This window comes from Bos taurus, chromosome 10 (genome assembly GCF_002263795.3).
Source record: "Bos taurus isolate L1 Dominette 01449 registration number 42190680 breed Hereford chromosome 10, ARS-UCD2.0, whole genome shotgun sequence".
Lineage (NCBI taxonomy): Eukaryota > Metazoa > Chordata > Mammalia > Artiodactyla > Bovidae > Bos > Bos taurus.
Genome location: NC_037337.1, coordinates 40,350,061 through 40,371,493, shown reverse-complemented (window position 1 = coordinate 40,371,493; position 21,433 = coordinate 40,350,061). Strand labels below are relative to the sequence as shown.

The window sequence follows — 21,433 nt, the reverse complement described above, 5'->3', positions numbered from 1 at the left end:
GTTCTTCCTCTTTTGCCTCCACTGCATATATCTTTGCAAACCTTGTTAAATGTCATTGCTTCCTGAAACCTGTCGGAATCCCCTAGGCAGATTTAGTCGGTTTCTGCTCTGTCCTGTTGTAGTACTTCTCACTTTCTTCTGTTAGATAACTCTTCTGTTCAATTGTAATTTTTTAATGATTTCTGTATGTATATAAATTGGTCAGACCCAATAGGCTGAAAGCACAATAGGCTTTGGCCATAGAGGGCACCGCTCATAGCATCCATCTTCATATCCTTAGCACATAGCCTCATGCCTCATCTATAGCAGTTGCTCAATTAATATATGTTTGAAAGTCTTTTTATGAGATAAAAGGCTAAAATATGCTCTTGCTGTTGCCATTGGAGAATTTATTTGTGTTCTTTCTCCAGCAGAATACAGAGAGAATTTGGTATGACTTTGAAAAGTATACTCTAACAAGATAAGAGAATGTTTCTCTTTTGTCCTTTTAGGCTGACCTCTTGAGCCCAAAGCCAGTTTATTCAGATTAAGGGAGTTGATAGAATTAGTGTTGGGAATGATTTTATGTAATGGGATTTGGTTTATTGCAAGCAAATTTGGATGAATATGAGTCTCTTGCAATATTTTAACATTTTAATTCATTGCTGACTCTATAGGGCAAAGGGGATCATAACCCTTAGTCCAATTTAAGGATGATGAATTAAGATTTTTTTCTAACAAGGCAGAGGGTAAAACATGTCTTGCTTTAGATATAGCACTGCAAATTGCATTTGTATTTAAAGTAGACAAATTCAGTGTCCTAATAGTTGATATTTTTGCTAAAATAGGAGGTTAGAGTCCTTATAGTGATATATGCTTAAAAATTATGAATTAATAATTAAATACCTACTCCATGCTCTGAATTAGGTAATGTGGAATAGATGCTCAAAATGATGTTCATTCTTGTAATGACGTGCTTCTTATCAAGTTAGAATGTTAAGAAAAAGGAGAATCACTGGGCAATACACATTTCCTGGTGAAAAAGAGAAGAAAGTCATTGCTAAGTAATTCAAGAAGCTTTTGCAACATTGGTCCAAAGATCAGTATGGGAATTCTATATGGGGGAACATCATGATCAAAGAACTTGAATTGTCAGTGTTCTTTAACTTCCCACTGATATTGGGCTGATGATACAGAGAAGTGAGATTTCATGTTGAATAGTCAATATGTGGCCCATTTACAGGGAACTAAATGCCATGTAGGGTGATTTGGACTCCATGAAATTTCATGCTGTTTAATTACTCAGTCGTGTCTGACTCTTTGCAACCCCATGGACTATAGCCCGCCAGGCTCCTCTGTTTGTGGAATTTTCTAGGCAGGAATACTGGACTGGGTTACCATTTCCTTCTCCAGGGGATCTTCCCGAAGGGATGAAACTCAAGTCTCTTATGTTTCCTGCATTGGCAGGTGGATCCTTTACCATTAACGCCACCTGGGAAGTCCCTCTTAGGTAAAATTCAACATAGTGAAAAAATAAGTTACAACACATTATTTGGGAAATCATAAGATTTTGTTTGGATTTGGAGACAGGACAAAAATTGTGACAATGTTACACTGGCTAGGTTTGGAACCATTATACAATTAATATTGTTGATCTAGTTATGGTGCTGTAACTACTTCATGAACTTTTTCTCTATCTTTTTTTACCCCCTAGTCTAGTCTAGATCTAGTTTAGGAGTTATTTAAACCTGCTTTGACTATGTCTGTGATAGAATTAATAGCATGAGTTAGTAAAGAGAGCCTAGGGCCGGTGGTCCTGGTATCATTGAGGCCGCAACTAGCTGCAAGCCTGTTGCCAGGCCACCTGATGTTCTCAGACTTTCCTTCCATAATTCGGAAATAAGAGCATTGACCTGCATGAATTCTAAGACCTTTCAGTTGAGTGTTCTGCAGACCAAAAGAGTTCATGGGAGCTTCCAAAAATGTTCACATTATCATTGAGCTTCTGAAGTACTGACTATATATTTTAATGCATACTAGGTAAAGTACATCTTTAACACTTATAATTTGGTAGAATATTCCCCATCCTATAAGATAGGTGGAAGGCTCAGTATATAGGCAATTGCCTCTTCCAAGAATGTGTTAAAATATGGAAGAAAATAGCAGAAAATTAACCCTTGTAGGTGAAGACAGTGTGCTTACTGTATAATTTAAACTTTTAAAATAAAGCTACTTATTTGCATAATGATTCTTTGGAAGGATGATCCTTAAAATAATAATACTATTCATTGATATGAAATAAAGCAAAAATAACATTGTAAATTAATCTAGAAAAGATGCCATGTTACTATATAATTAGATATATTAATAAACATGTGAACTATCACTTGTTAGGCTAAATTTGGCATAGAAATATATTTCAAGGTAATGAATCTCTATTTTATCCTTAACAATTTTCTATTTATATTTTGAAAGTGTTAATTGATTGTCATCAGTTTGTTAACCTCCATAATATGTAAACAGTTGTGTGACAGATGTTTAAAAATAAGTGGCTTTCTAATATTATGTATCTAAATTGAAATTTAAATTTGATCCTGCATTTAAAGGTTGAAGAACAGTACTTTGCTCGGATATCCAGAAAGAAAATGGAAATAACTGGTTGTTTTTTACTATTATTTACAAGCAGACTTCTCTGTATTTCAGTTTGAAATTAAGAACAATAACAAACTTTGCCCTTTTCAGTTCTTAAACTCTAGGAGTATTCTATACATTCTTGTTATGTAAAGCAAAGTATTAGTATTGGAAACTATTCTTTTTTATTTTCAGAACACAGGTTGTCCCAAAAGAAAATTTCCTTTAAGTTGGACTTATAATTATCTTATTTCCTCCATAAATCACCAAATTTATCTGCAAATTTAACAATATTCATGATCTTTTAAATGTTAAGTACAAAATTCCAAATATAGTCATATTAATTTTTAAGCAACTACAGCCTCTGCTGATAATACTGCCGTTGAGGCTGAGATTGCTATCAGTAAATTCTTGAGATTATTGTTCTTATATACAGATAAAGCTTTTTCTCCAATTACAACAAATTTTTCTTCTCTATTCCAAATATATTACAAACAAAATTGCTGAATTCACAAATGGGGATGATCTCCAGTTTGAAGCTAGTCACTTACAGTAATCTCCTTGATGGCAAGAAGCCTATCCTATTATCTAAGTATTTCTCAGGACCAAAAGAGTTTTTGCGCGTAATAGGTCTCCTATGGGCTTCCCCAGTGGCTCAGTGGTAGAGAATCTGCCTGCAATGCAGGAACTGCAGGAGACATGGGTTCAATTCTTAGCACATGACAATCTGCTCCATTATTCTTGCCTAGAAAATTCCATGGACAGAGGAGCCTGGTGGGCTATAGTCCATAGGGTAACAAAGAGTAAGTCAATGAATCCTAGACAAGTTTTATAGGCCCATGTAGCACTGAAGTAGGAGAAATTGTACTTAGAAATTTATACAATTTCATGAAAACTAAGTCTATCTTGAGTCAGAATTTTATACTTAGGCCTCAGTGATCTATGACCATCACCAGTGGCTTTTGTTCATATTAATATAGGAGTCTATAAATATTGAAAACTAAGTTGATACTCAATTTCTGACAGCTAAATCTTCCTATTCTTTACCTTCCTAGTTTTAACACAGAACTTAGAACATTAACAGAAAAATGGAAATGTCTTTAATTTAGATTACTTTTTCCTTTGAGTGATCTTTTTCACCACTATAGTCCCTGTATCACAGACGGTAAAGAATCTACCTGCAACACTGGAGACCTGGGTTCTATCCCTAGGTCAGGAAGATCCTCTGGAGAAGGGAATGGCAACCCACTCCAGTATTCTTGCCTGGAGAATCCCATGGACACAGGAGCCTGGGGGACCACAGTCTGTGGGGTTGCAAAGAGTTGGACATGACTGAACGACTACTACTACTATATAGACTTTGGACAACATCCTTTACTATATTAAATTTTATATTTCAGAGTTGAGGGGAACTATCACATTTTAGCAGTCAAGTTTTATTACAGGTCTTGTAATGATGGTGATTTCCTGAATCACCAGTTTTCCTTGGCACCCTATTCCCATTTTCCATTTTCAGAATGTGTTGGTGACTTTTAGATAAATTTGAAGCTTTCTGTCCAGCAAAATGTTTAATCCCTTGAGGATGTTCAAAGTGTTAAGACTGATGGATCTGACAGAGCTAAAGTCTAATAAGAATTGCCGTTTACAACCATGATGATTCAGTGGATGACAGTTTATTTATCTTTTTACGTATCTTCTTTCTGATTCAACAGCTCCCCCCACGGTTCGTATTGTGCATTCAGGCTTGGCCTGTAACATTGAAGAGGAGCGCTACTCAGAAAGGGTCTACACTATCCGGGAAGGGGAAACCCTGGAATTGACCTGTCTAGTCACGGGACATCCACGTCCACAGGTGAGTCCTGAACCGTGAAATTGTGGAAAACTCTCTGACTTGTCTTGCAAATCAGAAAAAAAAAAAGTATATATATATATATATATATATGTTTATTTTAGACGATTTAGCTAAAAATGTATATGTGTTTGTGTGTGTGTGTATGTGAAATCCATATTATATGTGCAATGTAGGATAAGGGTAGCAATTGTTGAACATTCAAGCTTAAGTAAACATGTAGAATAGACAAAATTTTTTTGTTTGTTTTAGTATTGTGAGAAATTTAAAAGACAGTAGTCTAAGGAAGCTGTTAAAAAAGACAACTGCAAAAATATCTCTGTCAGATAACAATTCATATGGCAATGAGTTTATTTTAGAATGTGGAACATGATTTCATGATGACATAATTGCAGTGGAGGAGGCGTTTGTTCTAAAAATGTGATGCACGAGGTCACAGGTACTTTCCTTACTCCTAGTCATTATATTCAGAGAAAACCTTGAAAAACAGATGTTTGCAGATGCTGTGTGAATTCAGGTTCTCAGAGTCAGCAGCTACAGCTTTTACAAGCTAAGTACCAGGAACAGAAATTGAGACTTTCAAGGGGCACTAAAGTGATAAATAATGAACAAAGGAAAAAAATTATACAAGTGAAAAAAGCACTTAGATAGGAAATAATATTGTTAGGTTATGTATCTGTGATTTAAAGATTTAATTCAGATCCAAAATTTTCAGAATGTTTTATTCATTAATTGCCAGTTATTACTGTCATATATTTAACCTGACTGGTTAAAAATATAGATTGTTATTCAACACAAACACTGTTATGAAAAAGAAGTCTCATTTGGTAGACAAAGTTATATATTTTATTTGTATTACATAAAAAAATTCCGGTTAACACATGACTGTACAGGGAAAAGTAAAGAACAGTGTGAAGATTATAAAATCTCCCATCATTTTAATCTTGTCTTTTGGTCTTGTCATCCTTTACTCTTTAATTCTCAAGGATGTTTTGACTCTGCCATTTTGACCCTGAAGAGCAAATTAAAATAAGCATGTGAACTTTATAGAATGAAGCAGTGGATTGATGAGACCATGAGTAAACTGAAATGGTGAAATATGTTTTATAAACATATTTGAAAAAATGGAAAACAATAAAAGTAATCTAAAAATTATTTGAAAATATTAAGATCCATAGTGGCTAAAATTGCAAATTATGATACTTTCTAAGAACTGAAAATTTATTAAAGAATAAATTTGTCTCAATAAAATTGAGTTATAGAAAATTTGAGGCTTCCCAGTTAGTGCAGTTGTAAAGAATCTGCATGCCAGTGCAGGATACTCAAGAGACGTGGGTTTATCTCTGGATCAGGAAGGTCCTTTGGAGTAGGAAATGCCAACCTGCTCCAGTATTTTTGCCTGGAAAATTCCATGGACAGAGGAGCCATGGGGTCACAGAGTCACACATGACTGAGCAACTCAGCATACATACACAGAAAAGTTGACCCAATGAATTAGATTTGGTAGAAAAAAATGATTGCCAAACTAAATACACAAGCCCAGAAGCAATAATTGTTGAAACATGATGTAAGTAAATAAGTTGATATTTAAATAGCATTTTTATTTAAAAATTTGTATAGAAAATAATGTAGTCCAATTAAAATAATTTTAGTTATATTAAAAAGTGATACCATTAACTCAAGAATATTATCCCAAAGAAAGTTCAGTGTTGTTATTATTTTTTAATGTATATGCATAGAATAAAAATTCCAGAGTAAAAAAGTTGAAATCAAAACAGGAATGTCCAAGTAAACCTAAAAGAAGACACAAGAGAATACTCACTGATTATCCCCTTATTCTTACAATGACCGTACCAGATTCTGCACATTCTGAACTAAAAATGCAACTTACATTTTAATTCATCCAGCTATTCTGCTCCCTCTGTCTTCATACTTACATTCCCTCAGTCTCAGACATTTCTTATTTTCTCCATACATCTTCCCTTTCATGCTTCAGCAATCTGGATGGAATCTTTGAGCTCTGAGAAATCTAAAAGAAGTTCTGAAAAACAGAAATAGATTATTGACTTATTCATTTTTCCTGATAGATTCCATTTTTGGAATCATTTCGGTGTATTCTAATCCTATTAAAAATGTATTATTTTGGGATCATTATTTCTTCATTCCTAGAAGCAATTCAGGTGTTTGCAGGTGAATCAGTTTCAGTTTATATTGCATCTTTGGAAAATTAACTAGGCCTCTTCTTTGTCAACAAGCTGTATAAGGAAGGCTGACAAAACACTTGGGCCTTCGCATCCTGTCTAAATACTAAAGGGCGAGCTGTTGGCAGCTGGTTTTCTCAGGATGAATTTTCTTGGCTGATACCATGAACCTGAAAAGGTTTTCTTACTCCTTTGTTTAATCTGAATATGATAATATTTGGAAATGCAGTGAAAAAGAGAAGTTCCTCATTCACTTTTCAGATTTCTTAATCTGTTACCTATTTCTCTGGCAAGTATTCTAAGGCAGCAATGTAAAATTTCTTTAAAATAAGTGAATAAATTCAGTACATAGCAGTGGTTATGAGCGTGGGGACTGCCTGGGTATAATCCAGGATCCTTCTTGACTACTAGCGTGATTTTGGGAAAGTTCGTTAACCTCTCTGCTCTCTGCATCTCAGTTTTCCTGTCTGTATAATACAGTAATGGTAACCATCATATCTATACATTGACTCCCTTCAAAAGTTAAATGCAGGTTATAAAAATATATGCACATATGTTACATATATACATATAAACAGATGGCACATAATAAAATATATACTGGCTTTTTATTATTTTAAGTAATTTATACTTGATCTCTACTGTTGAACATATTTGAAATAAGCAAACTTTAGAAATGGTTCTTAGCATTTATGTAGTCTAAATTAGATGCATTTCAATAAATTTCACTATTTTTGTGTTTTAATGCATTGCAGAGCCTTTGCATCTCTGTTAATTAACTTTTCTTAGCTTGCGAGGACTAGAACTAAGTCCTCCTCATTTAAGAAAGGCTTATTATAAAGATATTAATATATGGAAAAGTAAGAATGGAGACAAATCTACCAACCTAGTGTTATTGTACCTCTGTACACTCATAATTTCAGAATTCAGCTAACTACACTCTTAATTTTCCTTTTCTTTTTTCCCTTCTTTTCTTTTTTCCTTCCTTTTTTCCTTCTCTCCTTCTTCATCTTTCCTTCCTCTCTTCTCTTTTAATGTTACAAAACCAGTAATAAATTAATTATATATACAGTTCTCCTATAAATGATTTAAACAATAGGGTATTTAACAGACTGGATCTGTTTACTATATCAGGTGAGTGACTGTCCAACTGAAACAACCAATATTTTTTCAGTATATCTTTGGATAGGATATGGGAAATGGTCTAGGAGAAATATCCAAAAATGTATTAATCACAAATTTTATATCAATAACTACCTTCACAGTTTTCCCCATACACACATAGACACAAACACATATGCACAGAAAGTCTCACCCCCTGGTGATATACATCTTTATTAAGTTCATGGTTACGTGGGGAAAATGTACTCCCATAGCTTGTTTGGGAGATAGCTCTTACAGCCTTTCTGATCCTTGATATCATGCCTTCAAATAGTTTTGTTACTGTTACTTTTAATATAGACTATAGAAAGACTCTTTTGGTTCAACACTCTAATATACTGTACAAATAGTGATACTTTTTATGCCCAGTACATCAGCATTAACCAAAGACTTTTTAACATTTAATAAAAATCCTCATGAATTTAAAGGGTCATTTTTCTTCCTGAGGAGATCTGAATTTATTTACAGCTATTTCAGAGTTCATCATTTGTTTAATTCCATGAACAGTTCCTGATGCTTAGAAGAAACATTTATCAGACAATTCCAGATACTTGCAAAAGCAACATTAGTCAATGTACTTAATGAGATAATACACGTAGATCACTTAGCAGAGTGCCTAGCAAAAAGTAAATACTTAGTCATCATCATATTTATGATTGTATTACCAATACAAAATAATATTTTTTCTATAAACTTAATAATTCTAAACTATTACTGTCATCACTACTCAATTGCAGGTAACCCAATAGAATAGGTAGGGTATTTCTTACTCTCTCATTCAAGTTGGGCTTGGTCACAAGCATGGATTTAGCTCATGTATTTTGAGCTAGTTGTGGTCTGGGCCAGTAGTTGTGTCTACATTGGAAAAAATTGACACACTTCTGATACTAGCTAGTATGTAGCTAGTCATCTGATAAGTGAACACTTTTCAATTCTCAAGGAGAAGGATTTAAAATTTGCTTTTATGTGAGATGGACAGCAGTGCACTTGCACAGTTCTGCCCTAGCTCAAGATGAACTGTCTCACTCTTTGTAACATTATAATGCACAGGGAACTTGCTCATCTTCATAATCTACATGACATTATACTAGCCCATTATATTGACTATAACACATCATTGTGCCTGCTCCGTGAGCATGATGATCTAGAAGATTTGATGCTGTTTATGGATAATGTGTGGATCTTTTATTAGAGTCCTAAGAATAGAGTCACAGCAGAAACCTTTAGATTCTAGAACAAGACTAGACTTTCTACAGCATAGTGCTAATTGCTATTTGAAAAGCTGCTCTTTGGTCAATAGGAAGTAGGATCCAGCTGATACCTGCCCCCTTGGTCAGGTGATTTTGTAACACATTCTTCTACATGGTTCCCTGGAGGGTCCCAGAAGAATGGAGCCCCAGTCACTCTCAGCAATGTCTAGCGTAATAACACTTTGTTTTATTGGTTTTTCTCCTCTGTGTCACTGTTCACAGTCACCTACTTTGCTTCCCTGGAATTAATTCTGAAAATAAACTACTACCTGTAATCTCTTGTCTCAGATTTTCCTTCCTGAGGCAACTCCAGGATAAGACAGTACCTGTCTTCTGGACTCAAACCTCATGAGGAGCTAGCATATTTATCCACCTAAGCTTAGTTTGTGCTTCCTTGTTGCTGACCTAATGTTGCTTAATTCTGATTCAGGATTATTGTACTTCTACTTTTCTTGAAGACTTGTAAAGGTAAACCACATGCCATTATCCAAGGTAGGATGCTCAATTAAATTCTGCTTTTATTTCTTAAGACTTTTATATAATATAATTGGCATGGCTGTAGATTATATTGTCCTCACTTATTTTCCTCTTGAAAAAAATGTTGTGTACTTGAATTAAATCTATGCATTGAAAGTTTGCAAGGATTGTCATGTGATGGAGATTTCCTATATAAATACCAACTGAGGATTTGTTTGGTTTTAACAGTTTTGCCTCTCATGATCAAAATTGGATCTCCAGGGTGATTGGAAAATGGATCTCAAAGCAAAGTCAAAATTATTGGATATACAGATCACGTGGAAGTTTGAAATTAGATGTGTCTTTTTGAAATCTGCATCGTTCAATGAAAAATATAATATATATGAGTTATGAGAACATAATCATTATTTTATTACAGCAGTTGACATGAAATAAGCTTTTTAAAATGATCAGGGCGTTTCCAGAAGATAGAAGGAAATCACTATTGCCTATCAATATATAGTTGAGGATCTATTGGTTGTACTGTACATAGTTAACATGGATCATTTTAAAGTAAATAGCTGTGATTCTTTTAAAGTAGAAGTGTGGTATAACTACATAGACATTGATGATTTGGTTTTGTATTTTTATTATTAGAAGAATACTCCCATTGATATACTTTCAGTATGTATTATTTGATGTATGAGGAGATTTCTAAGCGATAGATACCCTACAATATATATTTTTCTTTGATTTTTAATATTTTTTGTAGTAGTTATTAAGTTGTCAGGGCTTCCTTAGTAGCTCAGCTGTTAAAGAAGCCACCTGCAGTGCAGAAGACCCTGGTTTGATTCCTGGGTTGGGAAGATCCACTGGAGAAGGGATAGGCTACCCACTCTAGTATTCTTGGGCTTCCCTGGTGCCTCAGCTGTGAAAGAATCCACCTGCAATACAGGAGACCTGGGTTCGATCCCTGGGTTGGAAAGATCCCCTGGAGAAGGGAACAGCTACCACTCCAGTATTCTGGCCTGGAGAATTCCACAGACAGTATAGTCTATGGGGTCACCAGGAGTCGGACATGAGTGAGCGACCTTCACTTTAACTTGCTGCTGCTGCTGCTAAGTCGCTTCAGTCGTGTCTGACTCTGTGCAACCCCATAGACGGCAGCCCACCAGGCTCCCCCATCCCTGGGATTCTCCAGGCAAGAACACTGGAGTGGGTTGCCATTTCCTTCTCCAATGCATGAAAGTGAAAAGTGAAAGTGAAGTCGCTCAGTCATGTCCGGCTCTTAGCGACCCCATGGACTACAGCCTACCAGGCTCCTCCGGCCATGGGATTCTCCAGGCAAGAGTACTGGAGTGGGGTGCCATTGCCTTCTCCATCACTTTCACTTGAGCTGTCAACAAAATCTAAATGCACTAATTTCAACATAGTCTTAAGTGAATTTTTTCATGATGGGATGATAAAAAATTTCTCTGTTTTCAAGTCTATATATATATATATATACACACACACACACACACACACACACAAAGATAAATTCATAATACAGTGTGAGTTTTGGGGGCACATTCAACGGTAAGCATTCATTTATAGTTGTATGAATCCCTGCTATTTTAAAAAGGTAGTGTGAAAACAAATATATTAATAGTAGTGATCTACTTGTGATCCTATTGCATCAAGTTTACCCTCTTCATTTCTGGCTAGTACATTAAAGATGCCAATTAAGAGAATTGAATTTAGTTTTGAAACTCCAATTGAATGTACCACTCCTTAGGTTTACTTTAAAATATTGAGATTTGAGACTTAGCTTCAATAATTTTAATTACAATTATAGAAACAACTACCTATCTAGTTCTATGTTAAAGAATATGCTATCAGTTGTAATTAATAATCTATGCAGGTGCTGGTTGTAAGCATGGCACATTTATTTCAAATTAGGCTCATCACAGCTTTTTCCTGAAATTCTCAGAGATGCTTCACACAAAATCAATAAGGAGTAAAACCTATCTATGATCTGAAAAAGTTAACTCATGCTACACAAAAAAGTGCTTGTGAAAAACAAGTATTTCTAGGACTGAAAAATGAGAAAATAGTTATTTGGAATGACTCAATTATTATTTTTTTTAGAATGGTTAATCTTTTATTTTGATTTTCTTTTAGTGCCAGTCTTAACAAAAACCTAAAAATAACATTTATTTTCCTGACAGTTTTATCTGTTTCAATCAACAAACATTGATTTTTTCCTTTTTCCCATGGAACATGAGGAATCATTATTCAATAAAACTTGGTCCCTTCTTGTTTACTTACTTGCCTTTGGCGATGATGTTGGATCAGCTTGAGAATAACAAAATCCTTAGTTAATTAGTGTCTTCACTGTTGGGTGTCATCAGTTCAGTTCAGTCTCTCAGTCATGTCTGACTCCTTGCGACCCCATGGACTGCAACACCCCAGGCTTCCCTGTCCAACACCAACTCCCGGCGCTTGCTCAAACTCATGTCCATCGAGTCGTTGATGCCATCCAATGATCCCATCCTCTGTCACCCCCTTCTCCTCCTGCCTTCAATCTTTCACAGCATCAGGGTCTTTTCCAATGAGTCAGCTCTTCTCATCAGGTGCCAAAGTACTGGAGTTTCAGCTTCAGCATTAGTCTTTCCAATGATTATTCAGGACTGACTTCCTTTAGAATAGACTGGTTGGATCTCCTTTGATCCAAGGGACTCTCAAGAGGCTCCTCCAACACCACAGTTCAAAAGTGTCAATTCTCCGGTGCTCAGCCTTCTTTATAATCCAACTCTCACATCCATACATGACTACTGGAAAAACCATAGCTTTGACTAGACAGACCTTTGTCGACAAAGTAATGTCTCTGCTTTTTAATATTCTGCATAGGTTGGTCATAGCTTTTCTTCCAAGGAGCAAGCGTCTTTTAATTTCATGGCTGCAGTCACCATATGCAGTGATTTTGGAGCCCAAGAAAATAAAGTCTCACTGTTTGCATTGTTTCCCCATCTACTTGCCATGAAGTGAAAGGACCATGACCTTCATTTTTTGAATGTTGAGTTTTAAGCTAACTTTTTCACTCTTCTCTTTCACCCTCATCAAGAGACTCTTCAGTTCCTCTTCACTTTCTGCCATAAGGGTGATGTCATCCGTGTATCTGTGGTTATTGATCTTTCTCCTGGTAATCTTGACTCCAGCTTGTGCTTCCTTGATAGCTAAGTTGGTAAAGAATATGCCTGCAATGCAGGAGACCCTGGTTTGATTCCTGGTTTGGGGATATCCACTGGAGAAGGGATAGGCTACCCACTCCAGTTTTCTTCGTCATAGTAATCTATATTTCTTTTTTTTTTTCTTTCTTTTTTTTTTTTAATTTTATTTTATTTTTAAACTTTACATAATTGTATTAGTTTTGCCAAATATCAAAATGAATCCACCACAGGTATACATGTGTTCCCCATCCTGAGCCCTCCTCCCTCCTCCCTCCCCATACCATCCCTCTGGGTCGTCCCAGTGCACTAGCCCCAAGCATCCAGTATCGTGTATCGAACCTGGACTGGCAACTTGTTTCTTACATGATATTTTACATGTTTCAATGTCATTCTCCCAAATCTTCCCACCCTCTCCCTCTCCCACAGAGTCCATAAGACTGTTCTATACATCAGTGTCTCTTTTGCTGTCTCGTACACCGGGTTATTGTTACCATCTTTCTAAATTCCATATATATGCGTTAGTATACTGTATTTATGTTTTTCCTTCTGGCTTACTTCACTCTGTATAATAGGCTCCAGTTTCATCCACCTCATTAGAACTGATTCAAATGTATTCTTTTTAATGGCTGAGTAATACTCCATTGTGTATATGTACCACTGCTTTCTTATCCATTCATCTGCTGATGGACATCTAGGTTGCTTCCATGTCCTGGCTATTATAAACAGTGCTGCAATGAACATTGGGGTACACGTGTCTCTTTCCTTTCTGGTTTCCTGAGTGTGTATGCCCAGCAGTGGGATTGCTGGATCATAAGGCAGTTCTATTTCCAGTTTTTTAAGGAATCTCCACACTGTTCTCCATAGTGGCTGTACTAGCTTGCATTCCCACCAACAGTGTAAGAGGGTTCCCTTTTCTCCACACCCTCTCCAGCATTTATTATTTGTAGACTTTTGGATCGCAGCCATCCTGACTGGTGTGAAATGGTACCTCATAGTGGTTTTGATTTGCATTTCTCTGATAATGAGTGATGTTGAGCATCTTTTCATGTGTTTGTTCGCCATCTGTATGTCTTCTTTGGAGAAATGTCTATTTAGTTCTTTGGCCCATTTTTTGATTGGGTCGTTTATTTTTCTGGAGTTAAGCTGCAGGAGTTGCTTGTATATTTTTGAGATTAGTTGTTTTTCAGTTGCTTCATTTGCTATTATTTTCTCCCATTCTGAAGGCTGTCTTTTCACCTTGCTAATAGTTTCCTTTGTTGTGCAGAAGCTTTTAAGGTTAATTAGGTCCCATTTGTTTATTTTTGCTTTTATTTCCAATATTCTGGGAGGTGGGTCATAGAGGATCCTGCTGTGATGTATGTCAGAGAGTGTTTTGCCTATGTTCTCCTCTAGGAGTTTTATAGTTTCTGGTCTTACGTTTAGATCTTTAATCCATTTTGAGTTTATTTTTGTGTATGGTGTTAGAAAGTGGTCTAGTTTCATTCTTTTACAAGTGGTTGACCAGATTCCCCAGCACCACTTGTTAAAGAGATTGTCTTTAATCCATTGTATATTCTTGCCTCCTTTGTCAAAGATAAGGTGTCCATATGTGCGTGGATTTATCTCTGGGCTTTCTATTTTATTCCATTGATCTATATTTCTGTATTTCTTAAGATTAACTTTTAGGCATCCAGGTATGGTATAATACCGAATCTAACTGATCTTTTACATTGCTTTTGTTGCTGTTGTGGTTCAGTCAGTAAAGTCGTGTCTGGCTCTGTGATCATATGGACTGCAGCATGCCAGTCTATAATCAGAACAATTTACCATCTTGAATAATTCTTCACAGTGCCATCAATAAGATGAACTATAGCCAGTCATTTAATAACACAAAAGTATTACATGTGTTATTATATAAAATGCTTGTAAACACATTTCATAAATATTAAATTCTATATCAGCTGAAGTCTAATATTAGTTTAAAGTGAAAAGTGAAAGTGTTATTCGTTGTGTCCAACTCCTTGTGACCCCATGAATCGTAGTCCGCCAGGCTCCTCTGTCTGTGGAATTCTCCAGGCTAGACTACTGGAGTGGGTTGCTATTCCCTTCTCCTGGGGATCTTCCTGACCCAGTGATCAAACCCTGGGTCTCCTGCATTGCAGGGAGATTCTTTACCACCACCAGGGAAGCCCAATAATAGCCTGAAAAGAACCCTAATTCCAGAATTGTATAAGTGTCTGAATTTCATGGTTGTACATTGTGTTAGTTTCCTAGGACTGCCACAATACAGTCCCACAAACTGGGTGGCTTAAAACAACAGAAGTTACTGTCTCACAGTTCGGAAGGCTACAGTTGTGATATCAATGTGTCAGCAGTGCCCGAATGCTCTCTCTGAGATTCTAGGTAGAACCCTTCCTCACCTCTTCCCAGTATCTGGTGGTAACCATCAAGATTGGTGTCCACTGGATCTCAGCCACATCACTGCAATCTGTGCCTCTGTTGTCACCTGTATGTGCGTGTGTGTGTGTGTCTGTCTGTTGAATGGCATTTTCTTCTTCCTATAAGGATACCAGTCATACTGGTACACTCCAGTAAGATCTCATCTTAGCTAATTACATCTGCAATAGCCCTGTTTACAAATCAGATCACATTCTGAGGAACTGGCATTTAGTATTTCAACATATCCTGCTGCTGCTGCTGCTAAGTCGCTTCAGTCGTGTTCGACTCTGTGCAACCCCATAGATGGCAGCCCTCTAGGCTCCTCTGTCCCTGGGATTCTCCAGGCAAGAACACTGGAGTGGGTTGCCATTTCCTTCTCCAATGCATGAAAGTGAAAAGGGAAAGTGAAGTCACTCAGTCATGACCGACTCTTAGCGACCCCGTGGACTGTAGCCTACCAGGCTCCAACATATCCTAGGGGCACACAATTCAACTCATTTGTCATTATAAATTCCATGGTTTATGCATATACTAGGGCTGCTTTTAAAGAGCACATTATATATGCAGTGACTATTGTGCATCATTAATCTCAAGGGATTTACAGTGTTTTGCCTAATGATTTAGTATTTGTTGTCCCACTTGCCTACACCCCTTCCCCTTGGCCAGCAGAGTCAGTGGCTTATTTGTCACCTCTTCCATAAAGCCCTGGTTGATCAAAGATGCTTGCTCAAGTACCCTTTCTATGTGATCCCAGAATACCAAGCCATTTCTTACCATAATACATCATAGGATCCTGCTTTGGGGAGTGAGTGAGATTTCAGATTCTGCAGAAAAATTCCATAGTTTCACATTTTACCTTCTCTACTTTTTCAGCCCTGTGAATATGGGTGATACTCAGTTGTCCAAAAAATTCTTTTGAGTTTTTCCATAACATCTTACAGAAAAACCCAAATGAACTTGTTGGCCAACTCAATATATTTAACTTCCATTTCACTTGTTTTCCTCATGTACAAAATGACAATTGTAGTAGTAAACATCTGTTCATCAAGGATCAAATAAAGCCATACAAGGGAAGACAAAAATCTTGAATAACAATGACAATAATGATAGAAATAACAGAATAATCATGTTGCTTTTCTGTTTCCTCTCTCTCTCACTGAACTGTAAACTCCTAGAAAACAAAGGGCTGGGTCCTGCATTCCCATTTTCTATCTCAGAATGAACGTATGTCATGATTTGCCTGGGACAGACCTGGTTTACAGCTAGTGCTCTGGTACATTTGTTGATGTCATTGTCTTTCAGCTCCCAAAAGTATCCTACTTTGGAGGATAAAATATATGGAACCATAAACATAAACGTTTTCACAGAGGGGTTCTCGATTATTTATTAAAGGAGTAAATGTGGCAGGCATTATCACTTGGGGCTAATTGTTGAATATTTTAATTAATTTGTTTCCTTTTTAAAAGTCCAAAAGTGTGTTTGTAAATGCCTGTGTCATTTACCTCTTAAAATTAAGCATTTAAGGAAATCTTCGATTCACTTGTGTAGGCACTGTTGGAAGCCACATACCTCCGTGCCTTCAAGGTTGCATTTAATGCTCCCTTGGTAGTCTCCACGAGTTTTTAATGTGTCTTCTTATTTTACTACCCAGCAAGAATTTAAAGACATTTGGGAAATGGGGCTCAATAATATGAAGCTATTATACCTCTGTAGTTGGAGAAGAGTCTAGTTTTAAACCCTCATGCCACTTTGACAACAATACACTTTTTTTTTTTTATTATAGATATAATGGGGAAACATTGGGGACTCAAGTGACTGTAGCATATTCTTAAGTTACAAAAACCTGGTAATTCATTGCTTGGACTTTGTTACTTTAAACTACAAAGTCATAGTATTATGTCTAAATAACATGGAAAAGATGGAAGTGTAATTTTCATCAGAAAAGGGAAAAACTAACATTGATATAAAGTAGGACAGAATTTGAAAAGTGTATGCTAAGACATGTTTGACCTCATATTGTCAACTGGCCCCACTTAATTTGGCTGAAAGGCTTTGAGAGAGCATAGTGTCAAAGTTGTACATATGGTGAAAAAGAAAATCCAAAGAGAGTTAGTTCTTTTGTAAGTACAGGGAATTTAGATGTATTATATTGAATGGATGGACCTTAGGCACTTTTTCTCACATTTGAATGCACCCGAGAGAAAAATGCAATGCCTTTGCCAATATTTTAGTTAACAAAACGGGTAAATATTCCAATACTGTGATGACATTCTGTAATGTTGCGTTTTTCAGTCTGAATAGTGCCATCAGTTTGATTTCTTCATAGATTAAATTGAAAACTACATTTACTTTCTTATTAGACACATGCATAATCTAACTCTACAACTGCCCTCATAATCACTTGTCTACTTGAAATTTTGATTTGCTCTGACTGCTTTTTCAGTTCAGTTCAGTTCAGTCGCTCAGTCGTGTCTGACTCTTTGCGACCCCATGGACTGCAGCACGCCAGGCCTCCCTGTCCATCACCAACTCCCGGAGTTTATTCAAACTCATGTCCATTGAATCGGTGATGTGATCCAGCCATCTCATCCTCTGTTGTCCCCTTCTCCTCCTGCCCTCAATCTTTCCCAGCATCAGGGTCTTTTCCAATGAGTCAGTTCTTCGCATCAGGTGGCCAAAGTATTGGAGTTTCAGCTTCAGCATCAGTCCTTCCAATGAATGTTCAGCACTGATTTCCTTTAGGATGGACTGGTTGGATCTCCTTGCAGTGCTTTTTAGTAATCAAAATAAGTCACACACTTGGCTTGTGACTATTTAATGTGGCTGCCTAGTATAATTTACCCAAAAAAATGCAAACCAAATTTTTTATTGATTTATATAATTTTATTATGGGTCTCTCTCTGTGTATCCATGGGTACATACTTGATACTTCTTGAACAGATGGTGGCAGTTACTAGTAAGCTCTTAAGTTACATGGTCATCAGTTGGGTTTGTACAAGGAAAACAGAAATCATTCAGATTATTTGAAACTTTTAAGTTTACAAAAAACAGCAAAGGTTTACTGTATAGCACAGGACATTATACCCAATATCTTGTAATAACTTATAATGGAAGATAATTGGTAAGAGAAAGCAGTGAATCAAAATGCTGTTCACCCAGAGGGATGGTATGGGGAGGGAAGAGGGAGGAGGGTTCAGGATGGGGAACACATGTATACCTGTGGCAGATTCATTTCAATATTTGTCAAAACTAACAATATTGTAAAGTTTAAAAATAAAATAAAATTAAAAAAAATTAAAAAAAATAGAAATAGAAAACAAAATGCTGTTCACCTGAATCTAACACAATACTTCATTTGTTTATTTATTTATTAAAAAAAAAAAAAAAAAAAAACCTCTGAATTTAAAGCTGAGGAAATTTAACAAAGAAAATGAATTACTGGGAATGGAAGAGGCTGAGAAGGAAAAAAATAATCAATACATGGCTCTTCTATTTTTTTTTTTTTTAATGTCATCCACTCTCATGCCAGTGTCAGTCTGTTGTTTGAAACCAGTGAGAGTCTGGGAAAATATATATAATCTGCAAGTGTTTAGCATATGCTGAATGATACAGAGTAAAGTTCAGTTCAGTTCAGTTGTTCAGTTGTGTCTGATTCTGCGACCCCATGAACTGCAGCACACCAGGACTCCCTGTCCATCATCAACTGCCGGAGTCCACCCAAACCCATGTCTATTGAGTTGGTGATGACATCCAACCATCTTATCCTCTGTCATCCCCTTCTCCTCCTGCCCTCAGTCTTTCCCAGCATTAGGGTCTTTTCCAGCGAGTCAGCTCTTTGCACCAGGTGGCCAAAGTATTGGAGTTTCAGCTTCAACATCAGTCCTTCCAATCAACACCCAGGGCTGATCTCTTTCAGAATGGACTGGTTGGATCTCCTTGCAGTCCAAGGGACTCTCAAGAGTCTTCTCCAACACCACAGTTCAAAAGCATCAATTCTTCAGCACTCAGCTTTCTTTATAGTCCAACTCTCACATCCATACATGACTTCTGGAAAAACCATAGCCTTGACTGACGGACCTTTGTTGACAAAGTAATGTCTTTGCTTTCTAATATACTGTCTAGGTTGATCATAATTTTCCTTCCAAGGAGTAAGCATCTTTTAATTTCATGGCTGCAATCACCATCTGCAGTGATTTTGGAGCCTCCCAAAATAAAGTCAGCCACTGTTTCCACTGTTTCCCCATCTATTTGCCATGAAGTGATGGGACTGGATGCCATGATCTTAGTTTTCTAAATGTTGAGTTTTAAGCCAACTTTTTCACTCTCTTCTTTCACTTTCATCAAGAGGCAAAGAGGAAGCCCTAAAAACAGATTTATGAACAAACAGGTCACAGGAATCCATCACAGCAGTGGAGAGGGGTACCACCTGGGGAATGCTGGCTGGCTTTCCAGGCAGTTTTCCACAGATGGACTTTCACCTTGATAAATAAGGCCACATTAGGTGCTAATACTCATGTTGTGGGATCACAAGTCTGGTTTTGTTCATATAATGAAAGAAGATAGGGATGAATTTGCAGTTTCTTAAGTTATAAAGACTAATATACATACAAACAATACAAAAATCAGGTTAGGCATCTATGATGAGAAATGCAGTTGCAGATTATAGCAAATTATTCCACCTGTAAATCAGTGTAGGTAAACTACATTCAAAGCAAAATATTGATCAAAATGTCAAAATTTTAATGTGCAATGGCAAATTGATTGAATATTGCTCTTGTATAACAGGATCACTGTCTCAGTAGGCAAACCAATCAAGAAGCCAAACAAAAATCATGTTGATTAGCAAGAAATTTCAACTGGAACATCTGAAGCCTGTCTAATCTATTTTGAGGTAGGAGACCATAAGGCTTGAGTCCAGTAGTAAAGATTTTTCTCTCTTTTGGACAGTTCCCAATTAGATACTGCATGCCAATCTGTTCTGAAAGCTTATTTTTCTGTTCCCAAGGATGACCAATTTATGTTTTGATTGACCCGTTCTTTCTTTAGATTTAGTATTAATACATTCAGTCACATGGTCCTGTCCCAGAGATGTGCTTATGTGGTGCCTTCATTATGCTGACCTTGCATTATCTCTATTCTGTATTGTACTGCTTAATGATAACTGCCTTCTCTGAGGCCAACTTAGCTTCTATATTTCTAATTTCTTTAGGATGGGTGCACCTTATTAAATTTTATTAGAATCCCAATACTCATTCAATATATTTTACCCTTTCTTCTGCAATTTACACATGTGCAGACTGAGCCTGGAGAAGTTAAGTGACTAAGTCAAGGCTACTCAGATTGTTTAGCCATAGAGACTAGATGGTGTCTGTCAGACTGCTGACCTCATACTCCTGCTCCACCAACTCTGTGTTTCTAAACACATATACCCATTCTGTCCCCTTCTAGTAACTTCACTTTTCAACTTGATAACCTGAAAATTAATTTATTTGATCACTACTTAGATTAGCTTTTATTATTACCAATTATAGGCATAGCCTGTGTGATTTAAGTTGTGGTTCTCAAAACAACAGAATCAGTGTCATCAGGGGACTTGTTACAAACATAAATTCTTGCTGAATCAGAAACTACAGGGGAAGAGTATAGCAACATATGTTCTAATACATCTTCCGGATGATTCTGCTGCATTTTAAAGTTTGAGGGTCATTCATTTTATGGATTTATATAGTGATGCAGTCAAGAAAATCCCAAGAAGCTCATACATAACCCCAGGGTTATGTGGGTCTTAGATATTTACCTATCTTATAAGAGATACTGTATGCATATTGTTAATTTCCACAAACAGCATTATCCAGCAGGCAGGGACAATCCTTTTATTGTCACTGAGGTCCTCCTACTCATTACACTTACTGAGTCTTTGAAGGCAATTCTCTTCCAGAGTATAGTTAATATATGATAATACTTAGTAGATTGTGTCAGACTTGCTTCCTTAGACATAGTAGAACGTAGTGGTTCGTTATAACCTTTAGGGAAATATAGATTTAGGTTTCACATTTGTCTTTCTTAAAAGGTTTATATGAGTTTTAGTCAGTCAATCATGTTCAATTCTTTGTGATACCATGGACTGTAGCCTGCCAGGCTCCTCTGTCCATGGAATTCTCCAGGCAAGAATACTGAGGTGGGTTGCCATTCCCTTCTCCAGGGGATCTTCCCAACGCAGGGATCAAACCCAGGTCTCCTGCCATTAGAGGCAGATTCTTTACTATCTGAGCCATC

At 36.6% G+C, this 21,433-nt stretch overlaps 1 protein-coding gene across 1 annotated transcript in view; it reads left to right on the top strand.

Annotated features, from left to right (window-relative positions):
* Positions 1-21,433, top strand: part of MDGA2 (MAM domain containing glycosylphosphatidylinositol anchor 2) — a 926,008-nt gene that overhangs the window by 376,499 nt on the left and 528,076 nt on the right. The window contains exon 2 of the mRNA XM_002690859.7: positions 4,323-4,462. Coding sequence (XP_002690905.2) covers positions 4,323-4,462 — 140 coding nt within the window. The remainder of the gene's footprint in view (positions 1-4,322; positions 4,463-21,433) is intronic.